Source organism: Cuculus canorus, chromosome 1 (assembly GCF_017976375.1).
Source record: "Cuculus canorus isolate bCucCan1 chromosome 1, bCucCan1.pri, whole genome shotgun sequence".
NCBI lineage: Eukaryota > Metazoa > Chordata > Aves > Cuculiformes > Cuculidae > Cuculus > Cuculus canorus.
The window spans coordinates 6,002,037-6,026,747 of record NC_071401.1 but is presented as its reverse complement, the minus strand read 5'-3'; the positions used below and the strand labels follow the sequence as shown (position 1 = coordinate 6,026,747).

The 24,711-nt window shown below is 38.6% G+C and overlaps 1 protein-coding gene across 1 annotated transcript in view; it reads right to left on the bottom strand.

Annotated features, from left to right (window-relative positions):
* The window catches only part of DDX10 (DEAD-box helicase 10), a 191,648-nt gene that overhangs the window by 129,304 nt on the left and 37,633 nt on the right, over positions 1 to 24,711 (bottom strand). The window contains exons 11-13 of the mRNA XM_054056496.1: positions 22,509 to 22,596; positions 15,877 to 15,965; positions 9,468 to 9,939 (exon numbers count right to left, since the gene is read on the bottom strand). Of these exons, the coding sequence (XP_053912471.1) occupies positions 9,468 to 9,939; positions 15,877 to 15,965; positions 22,509 to 22,596 (649 nt within the window). The remainder of the gene's footprint in view (positions 1 to 9,467; positions 9,940 to 15,876; positions 15,966 to 22,508; positions 22,597 to 24,711) is intronic.

Below are 24,711 nucleotides of genomic sequence, written 5' to 3'. Positions count from 1 at the left end.
CTCAACGTAAGAAGGATATCGAGCTGTCGGAACGGGTCCAGAGGAGGGCTGCAAACATGATGAGAGGGCTGGAGCACCTCCCATACGAGGACAGGCTGAGAGCGCTGGGCTTGTTCAGCCTGGAGAAGAGAAGGCTCCGAGGAGACCTTATAGTGACCCTCTAGTAGCTGAAGAGGGCCTACAAAAAAGCTGGGGAGGGACTTTTTACAAAGGTTTGTAGTGATAGAACAAGGGGCAATGGCTTTAAATAGAAGAGGGGAAGATTTAGACTAGACATGAGGAGGAATTTCTTCACAATGAGGGTGGCGAGACCCTCACACAGGTTGCCCAGGGAGGTCGTGGCTGCCCCATCCCTGGAGGTGTTCAAGGCCAGGTTGGATGGAGCCTTGGGCAGCCTGGTCTGGAGGGAGGTGTCCCTGCCCATGGCAGGGGGGTTGGAACTAGATGATCTTTAAGGTTCCTTCCAACCAAAACCATTTTATGATTCTATGATAATATTCATTTCTCTTAACGCAGAGATTATGGAAGCAAGGAAGGCTGTTTTTCACATCTCCCTTAAAAGCCCACAAGGATACTTATTTTTTCTTTCTCAGAAAAAGCCAGACTTGTAACAACAACCAAGAACATCTAAACACATCAGTTTACTTACTCCACTGGCACACTACCAAGCCAACACACAGATTAGACAGCATGGTCTTCAGGGAAGATAGTTTCAGCAACTCCAGTTTAAAATGAACAGTGGCCGTACTAGCTATTATTTCAAATAGATATTTGTTTGTGTTCCCTTCCCGGGATGCTCATAGAAGGGCTGGCACAGCACAAGTAGCTCAAACTCACTCCTCCTCTTCCACGCTGCTAGTTGATAAACCTGGTTTTAATCATGACACTAATGAAGCTGCCTTATCTTCTCCAGCTGCCTACCCGCACAGTCTTTCTGAAAGAAGCACAGCCAACATTAGCACAGAAAAATACCACAAAAAACAGTTTTAAGTAATGCTTTGTGGTCTTGGTCACGTAGGGGACAGATCTGAGAGAAATGATACTGCCATTTAGCTTCTCAAAAAGTTACCATTGCCATTTTGTTTTCCCATGGGTTTCCCCCACTGGAGGACACCAACACTTCTTCCCAACTGTAAACTTTTCCGAGGGATTTACTAACGCACTCCCATTTTCTTCAGGCATGTTTGCCAGACATCTCACTTCTGAAGCAAAACCCCGTCGCTTCACAGAGGTCTATACAAAACGTACAGGGGCGTAAGGAACAGGGAAAGCGGTCCACCTTGACTCGGTAAGCATTAACTGGACCAAGATTTACTGCTATAGGAACAACCACACAGCTCAGCAAAGGAGAGGAACAACCCTGCATTGAAACAAGCAGAGAGCTATCACAGGAACAGCATGGTCCAAGTAATGAAGGAAGGGAAAACCTCTAAGACTTCCCTGCCAAGCTGGCCCAAAAGCAATTTATACTTCGTTTATTTTTCACTGAAATAAAGGTAGCAGCTGCGGCCTTAACTGTTTTAGTTTCCTTTCACTCATTCAAAGCAAAGCTCCTTTAAAGGATTTTTATCCTCAGAGGCAATAGCTGTTCCTTTACTTAAGATAGAGAATACAGAGCCCAGCCTACAGAAAGTAAAAGACTCTCTTCCCAACTCCACAACTCTTCTCAGCTGGGACAAATCAAAGTCTTGTGGAAACAAGGAGCACCAGCTCCATGTGACCAAGCAGATTTTCTGTGATCATTGGCCTCATCCCTCAGTCAGCAGGTCTCTATTTGAAAACAGCATACTACACGCATTTTTTCCTTTTTAAAATAGTCATTAAATGACAATTTGCATGTTACTATAATGACTTACCCAGGAACTCATTTTGGCTAACAACTGATGAATCATCACCAAAACCACAATTTTTTTCCCCACAATAATCAAATTATTCCAGCTAAAAACTACACAGCTCACATGCAAATTCAGAAATCTGGCCCAAAATATTGTTTAAAGTATGCATAGGTCCTTTGTTAAGCAGTTCTTAGAGTAGCAGACGTCTGTATCAGAGAAGACATTCACATATACAGTAAAGAATCATACTCATAATTTTAACTACACACTGTGCTGACAGAAGTCAGGAGCCTCCAGATATGTATTTGTTAATAGGTCTGCTTTATTGCTGTTTTGAGAAGCAGCATTTCCTTTAAAAATTAGTGCTGTATAATTTCTAGTAGCATTTCACAATTTTAGCAACCAAGTTCTAGAATATCACTCATCCAACAACTATGTCATAGTTATAAATACTTCCAATATCATCACTCAGCAAGCATTCAGGCACTAATGATTTTAAATGAAATTGTGGCATTATAGAACTTACAAATCCTATGGATTCAGAGAATATTGATTACACCTAGGAAGTCTTATTGCAGACTATTTGGCTCACCCCCACCTATGAAACTGCCACAAATTATTAAATAAGGCTATAAATCAGTGATTAAGCACAATTAAAACTGAGGGTATTACTGCAGGCTTGAGTAACCCACCAGAAGTATTCAACAAATGATATTTTAGTGAATCATTTTAAATCAGACAGTACCCTAATATTTCTTGAGATACAAGACCACGCATCTCTCTCAGTCATTTCGAGTCTGTTCAATCACAAGACAAAGTGTGTCTCAGTCCAACCTCAATTCACACCAGAAGCTGAAACCTGAACATTTAAGCAACAGCGTAGCCTGCTCACATCACGCTGCACTGCACAAACCATCAATCCACCAGCAAGAGCTTCGTTGAGGAACAGGTTCACAACTTATATTGTTAAAGACGAGTTTTGAAGTACTTCAGCAAAAGTTAGCCACAGAGACACTTTGCAAAATAGATTTCTCTCTACACCATATTCTTATTTACGAAAGCGACAAAGCCCCAGAACATCAAGAATCCCAGAGTTTGCAATGGCTCAACACCGCTTTCAAATGTAAAACTTTTGACAGAAGCTAAGCCGAGCACATCTACGCCACAGCTTTTGATAAAGAAAGCCAAGATCTGTGATAAGAGCAGATATTAAAGTAGAATTCCTAAATTATACTTTATATTCAGATTTTAAACATGATTAAAAATATTTAGGATGACCATTTTATGCTGTACACATACCTTAAGAGATACATAGCAGTCATTTATTTGAAATATATAGTTTACCAGCAACTCAGAGGTTATTTTAATCCTATAGATTCTCCTGTTTTCCTAAACATCACATGGATTGACACAAATATATAGAATGCTCCCTTTAAAGGTAGAAGAAATTCAAATATGTGATCTTTTTCATACACTATAGACACATATAGTACGTTGCTTAAAGAATAATTGAAATAGAAATCATCAGAGAGAAATCTCAAGATGGATGTGGTACAGACAGAAGGGTGCAAATGCAGCCAACCTGAAAGACCAATGAAGAAAGATTAAAACACTAAGTGATCTGTGGATCTGGAATTTAACATGCCTTATGGGTTCTGTCTGAAAAGCTTCTGTTATACAGTTTTAACCCAGAAAATAATTCACGGATGTTGTACTCAAAAATAAAGCAGTCAGGGGAATGAACATTCCTGTGCATCTCAAGAGTAAAAGTTGTCCAAGAACGCAAATAAATGGTTTTGCTCTGTCCCTTGTGTAGCTTACAGAAGCACTCCTGAACGATTTCTTAAAATTACATAGAAAATAATAAAACTGACCATCATAGACATTCTTAAAAATAAGTTTTGGTTATACTTAAGGTATTGAAATTGCACGGGAAGAAAATGCAGTTTCTTTAAAGTTTTCCATGCGCTTTGTGTTACGCATTCTGTGTTGGCTGCTGTGCATAAAAGAGGCTTGAGGCACCATCCACAGGTTTCATTTCCATTCATGGCTGAGAAAAGATATTTTTTCACAACACTATATTCTTGAAGCCCTTTGGCTAATATCCAAATGTAGGCCTACTTCACTTGTATGCAAATATTTTGTACTTCGTATAAATCATTACTCGCTATAATTCAACTAGAAATACACAAGCAGTTTGTTACTAGGCTGAGAACCTAAGGCACTTGCATTCTGTAGGAAGCAGAATTTATGGTGTATAATGCATCACGGTATTGACTTTCATTTAACTCAAAAATAAGTAACTTCGATATTTTCTCTGTCACAATGCTAGCTTTGCAACATGTCTCCAAGGAATAATGCTCTTTTTATAGCTAGTGGGCTGCCTAGAGCAACTTTCTTCTCTTGGACAACACACTAATACAGCAAATACAGAGACGGCTATCAGTAAATGAAATAACACCGCTGCCGGTGTCAGCCAGCTCACTTACAGCTTCTTGCCTCCTTTGGGTCTTTCCCATCTCACCATCCTCCTGAAAGGCCCCATGGAGACAGTCACACATTTAATATAACTTAATATGAAAGAACAAGAAAAAGAATTAGTAAGAGGAAAGAGAAGAAATGTCACACAGAAAAAGCAGTATAGAAACACAAGATTAGCAAAAATGTATCTCATAACATTGAGCAGAAGGAGAGAGATCCCATTCAGCAGAAAAAGTCAATTTACTGGTTGATGAGAAGCTCGACATGAACCAGCAATGTGGCTCACAGCCCAGAAGGCCAACCGTATCCTGGGCTGCATCAAAAGAACCATGGCCAGAAGATTCTGCCCCTCTATTCCTCTCTTCTAAGACCTCATCTGGAATATTGTGTCCAGTTCTGGAATCTTCAACATAAGAAGAATACGGAACTGTTGGAATGGGTCCAGCCACGGGCTACAAAGATGATCAAAAGGCTGGAGCACCTTCCCTATGATGACAGGCTGAGAGAGTTGGGCTTTTTCAGCCTGGAGAAGGCTCAGAGGAGATCTTACAGCAACCTTCCAGTACCTCAAGAGGGCCTACAGGAAAGCTGGAGAAGGGCTATTCGTAAAGGCTCGTGGGGATAGGACCAGGGGGAATGGGTATAAAGTAGAGAGGAGCAGATCTAGACCAGACATCAGGAAGAATTTCTTCACCATGAGAGTGGCGAGACACCGGCACAGGTTGCTCAGGGAAATTGTGGCTGCCTCATCCCTCGAGGTGTTCAAGGCCAGGTTGCATGGGGTCTTGAGCAGCCCGATTAGTGGGATGTCCCTGCCCATGGCAGGGGGGTTGAAACTAGATGATCTTTAAGGCCTCTTCCAACCCTAACTATTCTATGATTCTATGAAAGAGAAGCAATCAAGATGAATCACAAATCGGAAAATTAATATTTATTTCTCTGGGTGTTATCATCATCACACAAGAAATTTCTAGAGGACTATGTCTTAACTTGGATACACATTGAATTACCTTTCCTTAATACGTTTTCCGTGTGAAGTCCACGTTACAGTTTCTTGGCACAGACTTCCCTATACTCTCTAGCCTGTCTTTCATAAACATGCATATAACCAGGTTGTAAGATTCTGGTTTACAGTGTTCATATGTTTGAGAAGCGTAAAAGAAAGAAGTCATTATATGCGATATTATTGGATTACAAGACAAGCCAGCTAGCTGAGATTGAACCATGACACATAAAACAACTTCCCTCCGTAGCCACAATATTCAAACACCAGGCTCTTAGTGCAGACTAATTCCGAGGAATCTGCAACTCCTATTTAAGGCAGCTCTCTATATGCTTATGCTTACTACAGTGTTCCAAGCAGCCAGTAAATATATCAAAAGTTTTAGGGGTCAAGAGACAGGAGAGTAGGGAGGGAATCACAGCACTCATATTTTCTATCCTAAAACAGAAAATTCAATAGCAGAAGACAAATCTGACAATATGTGATACATCAGACAAGATGACTAAAATTAAAAGAAACCAAGAAAAAAAATACTATGGGCTTAATCTTATTCCTCAAAATGAACAGTGCTTGAAGATTAAGTAGTATAGCCTTTGCATTTCCAAATGTAACAACTAATTTCTTAAAATTAGCATTAAAAACATTTTGTAACCAGGGAGTACTTACAGTCTTTGCAACATCAATACTGCTAAAATTGTCGAATGCACTTTAAATAATTTCCATAATGCTAACACAACAGCTAAATACTGCATGTCTGCTAATGGCTCTATGAATATAGCTGACCTTCTTTTTATGCAGAAGAACACTGCACTTCTACATAAGTCCCATGAGTTATATTACCAGCTAAGAAACTTGACATATTTAAGTAAAATTCATAAATAGGGCAGCTGATGAGTATCTCTTAAAAATGAGCTCAGAAGCTCATAACAAAACTGAAATATCTGCCAAGGTCTTTCACCTTATCCAAGGTTTCTTCTTTTCTACGGCAGTGTAAAGAGAACAGATTTTTCTTTGTATCTGTTGCCACAAAATGACAGAGATGGAGTAGGCAAACAGCCAAGGGCCACACTGAGAAAGGGAAAAAGGAAAGAAAGCAATTGACCCACAAATCACACAATTAACAGAACTATCATCAGATGTGCCTACTTCACGTCATGACATACATTTCACTGTTAGGTACAATGGACATCCAACAAAAAGCATTCTAAGAAAGTCACACAAATCCTCTTTCACTCCATCACCAGTTTAAATAACCCTTGTTCCCTTTGCCTACTTCTTTTCCGTTGTTACAAAGATGGATGAGCCCACCCCACCTAGGATCAAAAGTCAGGGCACTACACCACCACATGGGATGCTCAAAGCCAGCCTGACACCTCCTCTTGCTCCTTCTTCCAGTAGAGACGCTACAGAAGACACAAAGACGAGGAAGTGATGGTGTCTCTAACAACAGCCATTCAAAAATGGAAACTGAATGTAATATCTCCATTTACAAAAACATCCTAAAGCTCAACAATCACAGCGGGACTGTTCTGCTGTCAACACGAAGCATAATATAAGAATGGGGCAACTGCAAAATCAATCACACATACTAAAAGCATAAACGCAAACTGAATTCAACCTGGTTGGGCATACTTACAATATTCCAATTAGATGATCACGTACGGATGATTCCACAGGAATCCTACCTTATTCAGCACAGAAAATAGACTTTTAAATAAGCCCTAATTGATCTAGCCAAGTAAACATTATGTTCACATTCCTAGACTTTCTGCAGCCCTGATACTATTAATAATGTACTGCCTCATTCTAGAAATGCAGCAATGACCCAGTGCACTGTAGTGAAACTGGTTTCCAACTCCTCTCTAGAAGAACACTCCAACACACAGCAATAGGAAAACTGCACTCCTGCTGCTCAGCCCTAGAAGAATCAGTCCTTTCTGTTTTTTTTAGATATGAACTCATCTGCTTTAATGCAGTAATAATAATTTCAAACTTTTTATCCAGAAAACAAACAAATGGGCAAAAAATATAAAATGTTTTGCAAGCTACCAATTTTTTTTTAAAATCCACAAAACATGGTGCTGAGGTATACGCATGAAATAAAAGATGCACAATGCCTGAATCTTTCAATGCAACTTCTATAATGTGCACTTGTATAACAAAACCTTAAAACACAATACATGATTAGTGATAGAAACCTTATTTCTCCTATTCCTGCTGAAAATAGAATCCTTACATTTTAAGTATTCCACAATTTATCAGCCATTTTCACAGCAGCATACGGTAATAAAAACCACACCAGCATATGCATCAATCAAGACCAGTTTCCACAGTTAGGCACAGTATGCTCTGCATTTCTGCTTTCTAAAAATTACATATTGTGCTACTGCAGGCATATCCCTAAGAGATTATTTAAATGATATGTAAGTTCTTAACGATACAGATCTTGAAACTTGTGATTTTTTTTGTTCACAGCTGCTTTAGGAGTAAATATTTCATTATTATGTTCCCATATACAAGAGGTTTCAGATGATAGGAGGTATTCCACACTTGCACACCAAGTACAAACTACTAATCCTTAATGCAGTTCATCAACACTGAATCACAAAAGATAATGTCTGACTTGACTGAGTATAAACTAACCTATAAATATTTAATGGCAGAAAACTGTTAAAAGGTTATCCAGCGAGGTTCCAACATTGCTTGCTAAATCACCAGCACTGTTCATTAAATTTCTTTTGTTCATTCTTTTGCATTAAAGAAAAGCAACAGGAAATTGTCTGTGTATTTCAGCATGAAAAATCATGTGAGCACTATGAAAGCTGTGAGGACATCATTCTTTAACTAAGGCAGAAATCTGTTACTCCCCTTTGTTTTTAAAACAGCAATATCTTTTTAATGTGAAACTGAACTTTATTACTACATACAAGCCACTGCCAGACATTGGCAGTACTGAGGTGGCTCAGAATAACAGTAAAAGAAGGGTAATTCCAGGAGCATCCTCCTCCCATAGTTCTGGGACAAGACGGCAACTTCCTCACCGAAGAGATGAGTGTGTAGGCAGTGGTTAGGTTACTGTGCTACTGCTCCTCTTCAACAAAGTTAGCTGATAAAACTGATTTATTACACTTTACTAAATACTAAAGGAAAGATGTTGCTTAGAAATGCAGCTAGTGGGCTGATTAGCATAAGTTCTTGACAAGTGCCCTGGGCTGTTAAATAACAGCACAGAAAAAGAGAGATTTAAAATACCAGTTGAAAAAATTAATACTTTGTTTAATAGGAGGCTCCCCTTGCATGCATATACGTTCAGAAAAACATCTGGCTGAAGCAGAGGCTATTTCACTTGGATCTCTTCACTACAAAGATACGGTTGCTACAGAGCAAAGGATACACACAAAAAAAATCACAATATGCACATACCAAATCTGCTTTATAGAAATAATTAAAAAAACCCCAAACCACTATTACTATAACATTGTATTTAAAGATTAAACGAAAGCAAAATTTCTCAGAACACCAAGCACAGAGAAATCCTCAGTTATAAAGCTACTCAGCAAGGAAATGACAGATCTCCATGAATACTTTTAATAAGCCTTTATAATCACGCTTTACAAGAACTGCAAGCACACATACACTCGCTTTCTCTGATACTGGCTGAATTTCTAATAGCAAAGGTCCTTCTGAACATAAAAATCATGGGTTTACTTTATTGTAATGATCATTTGTTACAATTTGTATCAGGAAGTGGCTCATCATGTATCGCAGTTTGGTTCCCAGTGCCATAAACTGCAATACAGCATCAAAATTATGACTGAAAGTGGCGGCTATTTTAGAGAGGTACAAGCAGAGAGGTATTAGTAACTGAGAAGGATTAAACCAGTCAAAATTTCCCAGGTATTCAAATCATGTTATTCATAAATTAAAGCAACTACAAGGATATTTGTTCTGCAAATAACATTACTTTCTGGTACTAAAATAAAATGATGAAAGTGTAAGTCACACCACTTATCTTTTGAGAGCAGTTCTGACCTCTGACACACAAGGACAACGAATATGACTAAAAGCAGAAATTTCTCTTTTCTCCTCCTTACTTAGAGTATATACAACATAAAATCAGTAAGAATCATACTATAAAGTGAACTTACCGGTGCTGGATTATCTTTAGCGTCAATACCAAAAACATTCCGTCGTTTCACTGTCAGTAAATCAAGATCTTTAGCATCATCATCATCGTCATCATCATCATCTTCAAAGAACTGCATGGAGTCTGGGTTTTGAACACTGCTTGATACAGGAATTTCTTTTTCCTCCTCCTCCTCAATTACCTCTTTCGAGTCATCCTCAGACTCACCACTCTCCTCATCACCTTCACTGGAAGCAGGACACTCCTCAGTTTCTTTCCTTCTCTCCTTTGCCTTTGTTTTTTTAGAAGACGCCTTTCCACTGAAATTAGTTTCACATTTCTCCACTCCTTCACTGTTTATCAAGGAGATGGTATTTTTATTTTGCTCTGTTTCCTTCAAGCGATCCATCCCATCCGCTGCCTCATTTGCACACAACTGTTTTTGTACTTTTTGAAGAAATCTCACACGAGGTGCCATTGCAAGACCAAGGGATCTAAAGCATGGAAATAAACAAATCAATTAATCTGTGAGGTAGATACACAAAAGCTGACTAAATTGGAAGCCCTCATCAATGGCTCAAGTGATTCAATTTTAATTATGGTAATTCAGATGGATACGTATTGACCAACATATTTACAAAACAGTATTTATCCTACAACAGGACAATCTAACTTGAAAAATGCAAGTGAACACTGGGAGAAGAAGGAAGATGAAATAAATGAGAACTTTCAAGAAAAGTTCCAAATCCTTCCAGGAAAGAAAGCGAAAAAGAATGTGAAAAGCTGTAGCAAGAGCAAATTGTCTATCATTCATGGTAAAATATGGTGGCAGAAACACCGATGTCATGGAATTGAAGATGTCACATCAAGGACTGAGACAGCACTGACCTCTGTCAGCATCCTGCACTGCTAGAAGCGCACCCAGAACATTATCCCCATCATCTCGCGGTGATGGAAAGATTAGAAGAACAAACTTAGTACGGATAAATGACTAATTGCAGAACAAGCTAAGGGAGAGACATTTCTCCCTTAAAGGAAGCCTCACCTGCCTGCACCCCTCTAACAGCAAGGATTTACTTTGATGACATATGTAACTAGCAGTGCCAACAATACTATCAAGTATTGGTTTTATCGATTTATTCATTAAAATTCAGATTTATACTAATATTCTATACATGAAGGGACAAATATTAGCCAAAAACCAAAAATACTGAATAACAACAATACCCGAGCATTGCATGGCAACAGATACTCTGTCTCCAACATATCATTTGACTTCAGTAAACTTCATAATTGCCCACTGTTATCACACCTGGCCCTGCCAGATCCAAATTGAAAACAAGTAACATTTCTCTTTTAGACCTCATTAGCCTTCTCATTAGATGAATAATGAATGTGGGGGAATACTAGTCCTGTGCAAGGCACATATGGTGACCACAGTGATATTTTAAAACATACAATACAGAACTGTCAAAGACAGACAAAAAGCAGGTAAGTTATTTAGCGAGATTTCATAAATTCTAAGACAGAACACTAAAAACTCTCAGACTAAGTCCTCAGACTAAGTTCTCAAACTATGGTAGCCTTAAAACGACAGCACAAATTCAGCTGACAAACCAAAAAACAATCCTGTTTCATATTTTGGTGTGAAATGCAGTGACTTCTCAGCAGCAATCTCTTACAGAAAGACATTTTACATCAGCTTCTAAAAGCAATATTGAAAGCAATGAGATTATTTTGCTACTACAAATGAAAGTAAGGCTGACAGTTCTATTCATCAACTGAAACTGATGTGGCCAAACATCATCATTCCCTAACATTGATCAGGGAATGCACAGAAGTAACTGAACAAAACATCTACAATGAATTCAAAGCAATTACTTAAAGAAAATAAGTTAAAAGAGTAAAATTCCAAAAGACGGACAACACATGGCTGTAAGAGGAATACCACTTCTGTTTGCATAAGGTTTCCTTTATTCAACAAGGAAAATCAAACATTAGTAAACGTTGTTAAAATTTAATTGAAATGAATGGTGTATCAGACCTACAATACTGACTTTTCAAACTTGCTAATTCTGCTTATACAAAGATTTTGAGTATGTTTACATTAACACGGTAACTTCACTGTGCCTCTACTTGGATTAGGTGAAAAGCTGGGCATCTCTCCACTCATTAAAGAGACAGAACCTTAGAAACTCAAGAGTAACATCTGTCCTTGCAAAAAAACCAGAAAAAAAACCAGGAAATTCAAGACCAGTACAATCTTCCCTTTTTAAGTGTCCCAAGAGCTCCTAATCTGCACCTAGAAGATTTCCAGTCCTTTTTGAAATACAATCCAGCTGTAAAGAATCTGAGGTCACTTCGGCAGAGCAGCTGCACAACAGTTCTACACAAGTTAGTGCTTCATTCTAATATTAATTTACCACATTTACTAGTTAGGAGACATAGTCTATTAGTGAACTTCTTCATAATGATCTGAACACATGAAAAAACAGCACAATGATTTCTTTCATTGTAAAACAGATTGAGACAAAGATTTAAAATAGTCTGAACAATGTTAAATACTCCCAAAAGCTATTTCAAGAGAAGATGTGTATTACTTGCCTTGCTATGCTACATGTACATCTAACATTTCAAATGTTTTCAGAAGACAGGATGAGACACCATTTGAAAAGAGAAGAAGTCAAATCAACTGAAGTGACACAAATCTGAATTAACAGGCTTTCCCGAAGGTCTGATTAACAACCAAAATGAACAGAGAAATAGCTTTTACCAGTAATTTATTTGACTAGCCAGCTTTGGTCCTCTGCATTAAGAAGCAAAAATGCATGATGCCCTACTATAACGAGAGCCAAGCTAATCAAGATTTTATGGGCCAGGATTAAAGAGAAGACCAACAAAGAGCACTGTTGTGGTTGGAATCCAATCACTTAGAAGACCAAGATGTAGTCTTCTTTATAAAAGAGGCCTCCACACTACAATTGCAGGCCCTGGGTACCTAAGACACCCTGACACCTGCTCAAAGGGCAACACAGCAGAGCACATACAACAGAGACTTCTAGAGTGCATTAAAGACCATTTCTCCAAGTGAGCTGGATCAGCCAGCTCTGAGAGGTACTCTGCTGGAGCTGCTACTCATGCATATGCAAGAATATTTACTTCTAAGGTGAGTGAAGGTCAGGCTTGGCTGCACAATGAGAAAAGGTGGTTCAAGATCCTAGAAGAAACATAGATGATGACTAATATAATAATGACCCTAGACTTGAAGAGAGAAAACTGCAGCTTTTCTTCTGAGATCTGCATGGCAGCATCAGAAGGCTCAGAATCTTGCTGAAGTAGTTCCAGAAAGCTCAGGAAGAGATGGCTAAACTTTGCTCAAACTGTCACTGAAAAGAATACTGAGGTTTGTATGAATAACGAGGCTCAGATTAACTACACCACAGCATGAGAAATAGAAAGTCTGGTTACAGGTGTATGGAGACTGGAAACAACTGTGAAAAATTAACTAGGGTCAGACATTTTAGTGGAAAGGAAACGGGGGTCTACAAGAGGAATTACAAGAGCAGCAAAGGAGGGCAGGTGGACAATGATGTGCAAAGCCTGTGATGGGCACTGTCCGAGAGATGTGATGGGCAGCCCCATGCTTGATCATGACAGCCAGGGTACGACAACGAACAAAACGCCCTGCCCACACGGTAACGGTCAGATCTACATCCACAACCAGGGAGAGTTGGGTAAGAGTGCAGTGGGAGCTTCACCTGGTCAGTGAGAGGACAGAGAGATGTGGATAGACAGGTGTGAACAGATGGATCACATATTCTGGTACCACTCATTTCAGGCCTGACAGTTACCTACTGCTTTGTAACACTGACAGCCTGAGGTGTGACTAAATTGTCCATCTAGCACATCTCCCTGTTAAGATCATAGAATCACAGAAAGAGAAATGAATATTATCATAGAATCATAAAATGGTTTGAGTTGGAAGGGACCCTAAAGATCACCCAGTTCCAGCCCTCCTGCCATAGGCAGGGACACCTCCCACCAGACCAGGCTGCTCAATCATCCAACCTGGCCCTGAACAATTCCAGGGAGTGGGCAGCCACAACTTCCCTGGGCAAATTTCAGGCATTAGATCTGTCCTTGAAAACTGATATACAAAACAGAGTGCCTGAGAAATAAAAAATGTTGAATCCTTGCCTCCTCATTAACCTGTCTCCTATCCAGGAGGCGAGAATAACATTACTCATTTCCACCTGGTTGTTTACATTTTCTTACGTTTTTCAAAGCTGTCCCTTGCAATGAAAAGACAAATTTCTCTTTTACGCAAGCATCGAGATGGTTCTTCACCAAATTTAAAGGCTGCCTATGTTACCACAAGGTTTGTGCAAGTCTTCCTCTAGCAAGTTCTTCTTGATAGCAATTTGTAATGAGAGGATATCAAAAAGAATACTAATGTACCACGGCTCAAAGGTGATCAATCTCTCAGACACACGTCTATATGTGTATAGACATGCACAGGCACACTTTTTAATATTTATATTTATTGTTTTCTAGCTATACAATAGTTTTATAAATATATAAAAATCAAAAGACCACTGCTTTTCTACAGGCTCAATCAACAGAGCTTAAGAGAATCTCAGATCACAGACAAGCCAGGCAAGAGAGCAATGGAGAAAGCCAGCAGCAGCTTTCTGAAAGCCTGACAGGGGCATTAAGCAAACGGTTTTCTCTGCAGGATTTTTAGTGGAGTAACATCTATCGAGCTAGCAGTAAATCTCCACAGAAAGGCTGAAATACTTTTCAGAGAATATACACCCAAGATAAAGGGAAGAAAGGATTCTCATTCTGGGCTTTGCCATGAGTGTGTGTGCAGAGCATAAACCAAGGTTGCTTCTGAATGCAGAATTCAAATATACCAGACTTTGAGGGACTTTCAGATAAATTAAGCTGATTGATCCACTGTATCAGTGAATGTGCACTGAACTGAATGCCAAGGGAGTCCATGATGTATTTAGGAGGACTAGCAGTCTGGAGAGTGGGGAAGAACAGAGCCAACAAACTGTTCACTTAGAGCAGAACGCCAAGCTATCACCTAGATTTATTATTTTCTGACTTTGTGTTACGCTGCCACATATTTTACACTCTTGACCAAACTTCTCCTACACTCTCCAAACAACTGTCTGGTTTCTTCCATTTTAACACCGGTGTGACTTTACTAGTAACTTTGCAAAGCTGGGATTAGAACTTACTTTGATGAAGAATCAAATCTTGGCATAGAGGCCTGAGAAGAAAACTGGACAACTCTGTTCACTCAAACATCAATATTAGATGGCACCTCATGCGGAAATCCAGAAAGAGGCACTGGGATTCCAGAAATCCAGCATTACCACCATCTGTCAGGTGGTTAAATTTGTGTGGTCACCCCTCTTAGTCCTAATCTTCTGCCACTACCCCTTACATTCAGCATAGTAAGACTTTAAAGGCTTTTAAAGACGGTGACAAATCACATAGGTGAAGGGGCAAGCAAAGTACGTAGTGGAATTTTTCAAGTTTTTGCTACCTTCCCTTTTTAAAAAATTCTCAGTCCATAAAGTAAGAAAGCATCTTTTATGACAAGCTTACATGCCTTAAAAAACATAATCATGTTAACTGCATCACAGCACAGGAAGACCAGGTGTTCTACAGTCTAGGCATTTGTCACATTTTAGTTCATTATGCCATGTGCTGACAAGTTTGAAGACTTAAGTCTTCTCTGTATGAAATTCCAAAGACATAAAACTAATTTACCATGTATTTTTGAGCACCTTCCATATGTCCCATGAGATTACTCTAAAACTTCACATCTTAAAACAATCTCAAATGGTTGTCACCTGTAAAGTCAACCTGTCAAAACTAATTTCCCTCCTATACAAAACGTGGAGTGGTTCACATATACATGCAAAAACAGGCAGAGTAAAATAGATGCTGTTCAGTCCAGTGCAGATGTTTTACTTTTTACCAAGTGCACTGAATCTTCTGAAAAGCAATTTAGGTCCAAGGACCAATGTCCCAATCACACTCAACATGAAACTGCAATGTATCATCTTTAGATATTCCAATTTCTCTTTAAATAATGCACTCTACAGGCTGGCATTCAACTATGAGCTCTACCCTTTTACTTCACAAGTTTTGTGTCCTACTGTATATAGTAAACACACCTTCCGCTGTAAAAGTTATTTCTCTTAGTAGAGATACATTATTTTTACACACAATTTGTATTTTAATATGTTTTGAAAATATGCAAAAGCATAGCATAAATGTGAAATTGTAAATACATTACAAGACCGTACAATTCTGTGTGCTGACATAGCTTTAAATAGCTGTTCTGGCTATCATACACTGTGAAACTCCTCACTGTACAGTTTTTCATTTTCCAAGCCAATCATACTTACAGGGCATATTCTGCTAGAGGCAACTTGAAAACATCAAATACTTCCTTATTCTTCATTAGGTAAACTGAACGCAGGTAGGATACAAAACACTGAAAGAAAAATACAAGTATTTAACACAAAAAGAAACCATTCAATTACCAATACATGAAAACAACACACTGTTGTTCTAAACGCAAAACAGAATTCCACTCTTAACTGGTCTAACATCGATTTCAGATTGAAATTCTTTTACCCAGTCCCCATCAGCTGCAACCTATCAGTAGTACATTAGTAATGCAACTTCAAGTATTCAAATATTTCATTAAATGCACATTAATTGGCTGAATTTCCCAATGGTATGTCATGTTATTTTCGCTAGAAAGAAAATATGGCAATTTAGTCAGGAGGAAGCATCACGGATTCAATTTTTTTTTTCTCTCCCAGCTTTTCTAAACGTTGCTATGCTGTTCTGACATCTGAGTTATGTGGAAGCAAGAAGAGACTGTGTTGCTATCAATCTGAGATGTCCTTACAACGTCAACCATTAACAGAAAGTGATTTGACTCACTGTAGCTGTAGCCTTTCACTGTGGCCTAGAATAATTCATATTACCTTGCATTTGCCATCAGCTCGTCACACATGCACAGTCAATGAATGCAACTCTATCGACCAACATAAATTCACTATACAACATTTACTAAGACCACTCCAAGGATGAAGCTTCAGTTAATCCCAGACTTTCAAGAAAACTGGAAACGCTGCATAATAGGATAACTTAATCTTGTGTTGTATTTTCCTTCCAACCTTCCCAAAAGGAAAGATACTTATTCTCATGATTCTTTTTTATAGTCTATTTCTGTTGATCAGCAGCAGTATAAATGCTGTAATATTTTAAGCATCAGAAAAGACCCTTGGATTTCTGTTGCTGTAACCTAATTTCTAATACATGCCAAAATTCTATCGCGAGGCTTAAAGCAGCAAACACTAGTAAGGATAGCAAACTAGGCTTACAGGGTTATAGTCAAGCATACTACAATCACACCCTTGTTTTGTTATGTACAGGCACCTGTAGGAGAAAAGTGTTGTATTAATGATTTGTGGGAATTTTTTTTAAAAAATCTATTTCTTGTAAATCTGAGACAGAGCAGGAAAAGACCCATCAGTTAGGAGCATCGATCTCTTATAGGGATTCTTTAAACGCACATCAGAGAAAAAACATCTCCAAAAGTGAAAAGAAAGACAAGACAGTAAACTAATCAATGTCATAAGTCATACTTTTCCCCTGGGCAAACTGAAATAACCACTATTAATTGTAAGATATGTAGAGCGAAGGGATATACTTTTCAAGATGTTCCAGACCTTGTTAGAGAATTTTCATTTCCTTATTTTTCCAATGCTTGGGTAAAGTTTCCTGTCCAGATTATATCTTTCAATTAATTTTAGCAGTGAAAGGTGCTAGCACTAGCCATTCACCTGCTACCAAGAATGAGGTATGGAATACAACACTCATTTGCTCACATTAAATTTTTAATCATTTTACAAAGATATCTAGAAGCTTTCAGAAAAGGCTTCAGATCTGACAGATCTCATCAATCTATTGCTGTATAGCAAGCAGTTACAAAAATTAATGACAGTACAGTCTTTCTCTGTGCTGGCAGATGGATTTAAAAAAGTAGTTTCAAGAAGTATCTTGCCCGAGAATCTAAGAGGTGCAACATCTACAGATCCGAACATCTATATGAGTCACTGCACGCCACAGGGCAGAAATGTCATTCTGCCTTTTGGATAACCCATAAAGCAATCCACTTCCTTCACTAGTATTCCTTTGGTACACATGGTCTAGGAATTAATAAATGATAGATAAAGGGCAGAAAGAACACGCCTTTCACCCACGTATCAAGCCCTACAATAACTAAGAAAGAACCACCAAACAAGTACCAGATGTTCTAACTCACACCCACCAGCTGTCAATAGGGGTCAGCCCACTAAGACTCAAAACAACTTGTCTTTGTCATGGACTGCATGCAGGCTGGTATTACTCTGTCTTCAAAGAAATGAGCATCTAATTAAAGTAAGACGCTTCAAAGATCATTCAATAGTAATGTAATGATGATTATAGTCTTCAGTTAAACTCATTCTCTATTATTTTAGGCACTATGAACACTTCCAGCAAAAGATATTCCCTACTCCGAGCGCTTACGCTCAAACTAGAAAAGCTAGATACAGCAGAGAAGAGTTGTTCTACTTTACAGGAAGAGTAACAAAGTACAGAAAGAGCAAATCACTTCTTTGATTTTACTTGATTTCAGTATTTTCCTTTTAACCTCCTTCTAAAATACTGTCATCTCTCTTGGATTTTATTCAATCCTCCTAATATTTGGCCACTATGTGCACATACTTCTCTTGCCAAGGGAAAACAAGTTTAGTCAGTCTGAATTTTCTTCCCGGTCTCTTTTCTTCGCTATCTCTCTGTTGCCCACTGCTATTTTTGATGGTTTGTTTTCATTTTCAACTTTTTTTTTTAATAACTGAACATTACAAAATTATACTAATTTATACCATTATAGAAAATCTTAATGCTGGGCATCAGAAATATATTGCACCTCTATTATAATAGTAGCGAAAGGCCCCCAGAGCCACCTGAGTTTATTGTACCAGTACTAGAAATACATACGGCAATATGAAATGTGCACTACTAATTTGCCGCATTCAAATTTTTTAACTGTTTTAAATATTAAAACACACACAATTCAATTTATGTGCTGTTTTGACAGAATGCAAAGTAACAGGGCATGACTGGAACTTCAGGCTGTAACACCCTGCACGTCCCTCTGGGGGTGATGAAGAATTTAATGCACAGATACCACTTCACTACCCCCTACACCGTAACATTCAAACTAGCATGAAAAACACATTCTTTTTTAAACTGTTTTTCAGAACTGGATGAATTGGCATATTAAATATTAAAATTACAAGAAACGCCAAAAGGCAGTATCAGTCCATGAGAGGAACTGCAAAGGTTTCAAAAGAGCCCCAGTCTGATGAACCCGTTCTCTTTGCAAGCAACAGTAGAGAGGAACCGTGTCTATCAAATGAAACATGAAGTTTCTTGAAGGAATTAGTAATCAAGAATTTTCTTTTTTCCTTTTTTTTTACACAAAGTAAAAGAATCTTGAAATAAACCAACAAGCGTAGAGGATGCAATCACTTAGACCTCATGCTCTCAACACAGTAAATGACGCCCTACGAAAACTCCTGTCCATAGCTACTGTGTTTCAGGGCTCTCTGATCCATGCAGGCAAGGAATTTATTTCTTACAAATGTCAAGAATTTTGCAGCTTGCAATAGACAGGCAAGACAGCCTTGCTTTTGAGAAATCCAGCATTCCAGATAAGGATCCAAGGTCAGGATTTCATTTGCATTATATTTAGTGTTCTATTCACACTGATATGTAAGACTACCAGGGCATATTTGCATAGAATGTCTGAACACTCAGACTTAAATCTTATTAAGAAGGGACACGTCTATGATCAACTACTTGTCCATACTTCAAAATTTTCAAGAAATGAATGTATATACAGTGCGTCTGCACGATGACACTGCACTGCTACCCATAATGGAAAAATTGCAACAAAAATGGCTTGAAAGGGTGATTAAATTGCAATTTAAAAAAATTCAAAATTAATTTAAGCATTTATCTGTACCATTGACAAACAGTCCATGTTTGATTTTACTCTTGTGCTCTTCTTAAACTTCTATCATCATTTATTTTCTGCTCAATTCAGAATGATCTTTCTCTGCCTTTTAAAAGAACTTAAAAAGCCTAAGCCAGAAACAGAGTTTTGTTAGTATTTTCATTCCAAGTAAGATGATGCTGGCTTCCTCCTACTCTCGTCCTCCGTCAACCAGCTGCTCTGTCACTTCGGATACAAACTGGTGCAACTGCAACTTCCTGTGGTAGTTCCAGATGATCATAATATGTCACCAGTATATCTGGCCTGAGCAACATCACGATGAAGCTTATGCTGACATCTCACATCCTACAAGTAATATATTGTGCATTCCAAAAGCCTGGGATACCTAAACGCCAAAAATGGTTTTAAAAGTACTCCCTTGAACATTGCCTTAGACATTTTATTCACAAAGCTCCACAGACTTCCTCAGGCACTTTGATTTAAGACTCCTTATTTAGGAAAGTAAGAATGACATTCCTCTGACCCAGTAAGTGTCTTCACCGCAGGCATTCAAGCTAGGTCATGTAATAAAAAAACGCCGTTCATCTATCACAAAGGCTTTTTAAGGTATCTATGTTAGACTGCATCGTAGAAGTGCCAATTTCCCTCTATCAGCTATAAATGAAAGCTCAGCCAGACTAGCTGACAAAGGCCATCTAAGGTTAGGTGAGATTAACCTCACTTTAAGAGTTTTAAATACTGCAGCTTGCCTCATTTTACATCCAAGTTCAGCAGAAAGTCTACAACTCTCAGCCTGTCTTGAAGCATTTGTGATCCTCTTTTCATTTTACCTTATCACTCAGGTTTACCAGAATATCTCCAGGTGTCGTAAATCCCCGTGCTAGCTCAGACAAACAAAAAGTTGCTTACACTAATTCAGAATTCCTGCAATCTTTTCCTAGGGTAGAACTTATATTTCTCAGACTTTGGTATTTATTCATTTCTGATCATTTGGGGTTTGGTAATGCTCTTTAAATTTGACCTATATGTATAACAAAAAAAGGGCCCTGAAGACTTTCTTATTTTTCTTCTAATCATATTGTTTCCCTGCATCTCAAATTGAACTCCTGATTTTGTACAGTTTGGAAGACACTTAGTATACCTCCAGAATTCATAGACTCATGACATCCACATTGTTTAAAAACAAAGAAACAAACCAACCTCAGAAAATTAACACACTGTAGTGTTTCAATAACATAAGTACTAGGCTCTGTCCCAAAAAATTCACAGCCTAAAGATATTATAAAACCACAGAACAGTTAGTAGATGTGTCTACTGATGGCAAGAAGGGGCAGCGTGATGACCAGACACATTTCACAGACCAACTTCCACAGAAAGTGTCTTCTACAACGAGCTCATTCTAGTCCAGGAACCTACCTAATTATATTAAGTTTTGCCACTTTCCCCAAACCATCTAAAATCTTGGTAAAATTAATGTATTGTTCACAGAGTCCCCCAACATTAATCTGCACAACAAAGAAATACCATCCACAGTCCCATTCACACACTTCTCCATCTTATCTGGAAATGCTAATCTATTTTGATTCTCGTTTAAATCCAAATGAAGGTTAAAATGCTTTATCCAATGCATCGGTTTCTACCACTGAGAAAGGACAAAGTGTCACATATATTCAGGAGATACAACACTAAAAATTCATTAAGAAAGTAAGCACGTGAGGTCTACATGGTTTCATATTTTTAATTTTTTAAGCCAAAGTATGAGACCTGCTACTTTCCAGTAACCTTTTTTTGATTATTTCAAATTGTTTTATATCAGCTTCCCAAGAAAAGCACTTTCAGGGAGAGCTGCCAGTTTACCTATCCATTTCAATCAGAAGGGTACATTGTTCCCTCATGCTACCGAGGAGATATGGTGAAAAAAGATCTATTTGTACTGATTTAACAGCTGCATGCTTTACAAAATCAGAGAAGAGTTGAATTTGAAAGGAACCTGCAGAGACCAGCTAGTCCAAACTCCTGCTCAAAGCCAGGTAAGCTAGACCAGGCTACTCAGGAATGCACATGTTTTTGAATATCCAACCAAGGAGACTGCACAGATTCACTGTGCAACCTGTTCTAGCGTTCAACCGTCTCACAATAAAAATTTTTCTCATAGGTTTAAGTGGACCTTTTGTGCCCATTGCCTCCTATCCTGTCACTAGACACCAGTCAGAAGACTCTGGCTCTGTCTTTCATACTACTGTCTTAATCCAGGAGATATTCCAAGTGCTCAATCATCTTTGTGGTTCTTAACTGGTCTTGTCTCCAGTATGTCTATGTCCACCTTGTACTGGAAGCCCAAAATCAAGGTTTGTGCTCCACATGTGTCTCACCAGTGCTGAGCAGAGGGGAAAGGAAGGATGATCTCCCTTCACCCACCAGCAAAGCTATGCATAATGTCACCTAAGATGTGGTTGGCCTTCTTTGTTGCAAAGGCACACTGCTGGCTCATGTTCAGCCTCTTGTCCACTAGGACAGCCTTTGTAGGTCCTCTGCTGCAAAGCAACCTTTCAGCCATTTGGTCCCAGCCTGTACTGGTGTCTGGGGCCACTCCTCCTTAGGTTTAGGATTCCAACAGCTGGGAAAGACCCAAACAAAACAGTAAAAACTCTCAAACAGCTAAGAAGTAGTTACTACTAAATAAAAAACTACTTTCATACACAAGACTCTAAAATAAATATGTTCCCATCAATGCTTTAATTCAGTACATCATGAGCTTGTGCTGAGAAGCAGCTCCCAGAGACTCTACAAGCATACTTACCACCAACTGCTAATATACAATTATTTTTTCTATTGATGCCATTTCATAAAGCTTAACTATCAGAACAATTCAGCAGCTCCAAACACTGCTGCTAGGGTCAGTTATTCCAACAGCTGCTTATTTAACTAGGAGGAAACACAGTGCAACATATCACTTACCCTTTGAGCTTTGTCTTTTAACTCCTGGTCTTGAGCTAAGAAAGCTTGCATCCTTTTTTGAATGTCTGTAAGCTTTTCAGGATTAATTCTAATTAAAACAAACAAAAAAAATTATTAGAAAATGCAAAATTAAGCACCTATTAAATTCACAGGAGTATCTTCACATATTTTGCATTGCTTCCATATGCATAAAGCTGTTACTACTCTGAACGAGTTTAGAATGGAACCATATTAAGGATGAAGCATACACTCCTTAAACAAATAACACAGAAAAAACAGTTGGGAGCTCAGACTTTTTATCCAGAGACAGTTTTCAATGAAGGTGGTTTTGGCTCTTCCAAGCAGAGTCAAAATCAGCAGTAAAGAACTCCTTGAACTTATAAAAATGCTGGGAAAAAATACAAAAGCAGCATAACAAATTACAGTACTAATTAACAGAGATAGTCTTCATAAGGAAATACTCAGCATTTTTTAAAGCTTAAATAAGATTCATTGTCCTGGGAATATTGAAATTTAAGTATTCCTTTTTAACAGCCAGATAAGCAAAAATAAGGGACATTTAGATTAAACAGACTTAAGAGCTCCTTAAGATATTGATCAGGTGAATAAAGAACAGTGACCGTACTACACAAAACGTAATTAAATCTAGTGAGAAGTTATGCAAGTAATCTCCCAGACTCTGGATTTTTATAGTTATTTCAGTGACACCTACACTATTCCAGATTTCTTTGCCCAGATCTTATCTACTTCTGGTTTTTATCTGCTAGCGCCAACTAAGTGTACCATACAACCTACTAATTGTGGTAGGAGGGTACCCCTCAAGTAGAAGTCAAGAGATGCACAACTACAGGTTTCTTACACTGATCCTTGCTGCTGTGTGCCATGTCATCCCTTACTGTACAGAAAACCATAACCTTTGCTGAAGAAAGTCAAGAAAAAAATACAAAAGCCACGCTTCTTCACATAGTCAGTCTAGAAAACAGAAGTGATTAAAAACCATATTATAGTCTTCTTTTCTAACATGGAATCATGGACTCATAGAACAGTTTGGGTTGGAAGAGACCTTAAACATCATCTAGTTCCAACCCCCCTGCCGTGGGCAGGGACTTCCCACTAGATCAGGCTGCTCAAGGCCCCATCCAACCCGGTCTTGAACACCTCCAGGGATGGGACAGCCACAACTTCCCTGGGCAACCTGTTCCAGTGCCTCTCCACTCTCATGGTGAAGAAATTCCTCCTTATGTCTAATCTAAATCTTTCCTCTTCCAATTTAAAGGCATTCCTCCTCATCCTATTACTATATACTATCACTCCCCAGCTTTCTTGTAGCCCCTTCAGGTACTGTAAGGTCACTATAAGGTCTCCTCGGAGCCTCATCTTCTCCAGGATGAACAACCCCAACTCTGGCAGCCTGTCCTCATAGGGAAGGTGCTCCAGCCCTCCCATCATCTTTGTAGACCTCCTCTGGACCCATTCCAACAGCTCCATATCCTTCTTATGTTGAGGATTCCAGAACGGGACACAATACTCCACATGAAGTCTCAGAAGAGAGGAATAGAGGGGCAGAATCACTTCCCTCAATCTGCTGCCCACACTTCTTTTGATGCAGCCCAGGATATGGTTGGCCTTCTGGACTGTGAGCGCACACTGCCAGCTCATGTTGATCTTCTCATCGTTTAGCACCTCCCAAACCCTTCTCCGCAGGGCTGCTCTCAATAAATAAGCCATCATGATCACCTATCATTCTTATTAAACATGAATGCAGCAATTAAGCAAGGGGTTGGAGGGTTTTACCAAAGAATACTCTATTTTATAGACATTTTATAGACAATTTATAAAGACATCAAGCTCTATTTTCCACACCATTTCAATTTCTTACCCCTGAGAGATACAACCAGTGGAAGACTGCAGCGCACACAAGCTATTTGGCTACAGTTTTAGAGAAAGATGAAAAAGCTGAGTTCTAGTTGCAAGCACATAATTTACTCTGAAAGTGTAAAGATATAAGAGAGAAAGGAAGAAGCATGAAATAAATATCCAGTGGGGGACAAACTGACCAACAAGTCTTTGAAATGCAACACAGGATGGAGTATACCTAAGTTACCAAAGACAGAAAATGTAAACAGAGAGGATTTTCTAGATTTTATTCCATAAAACAAGATTGAGAAGGTGACAATGAAAATATCTGTGATGCTAACAAAGG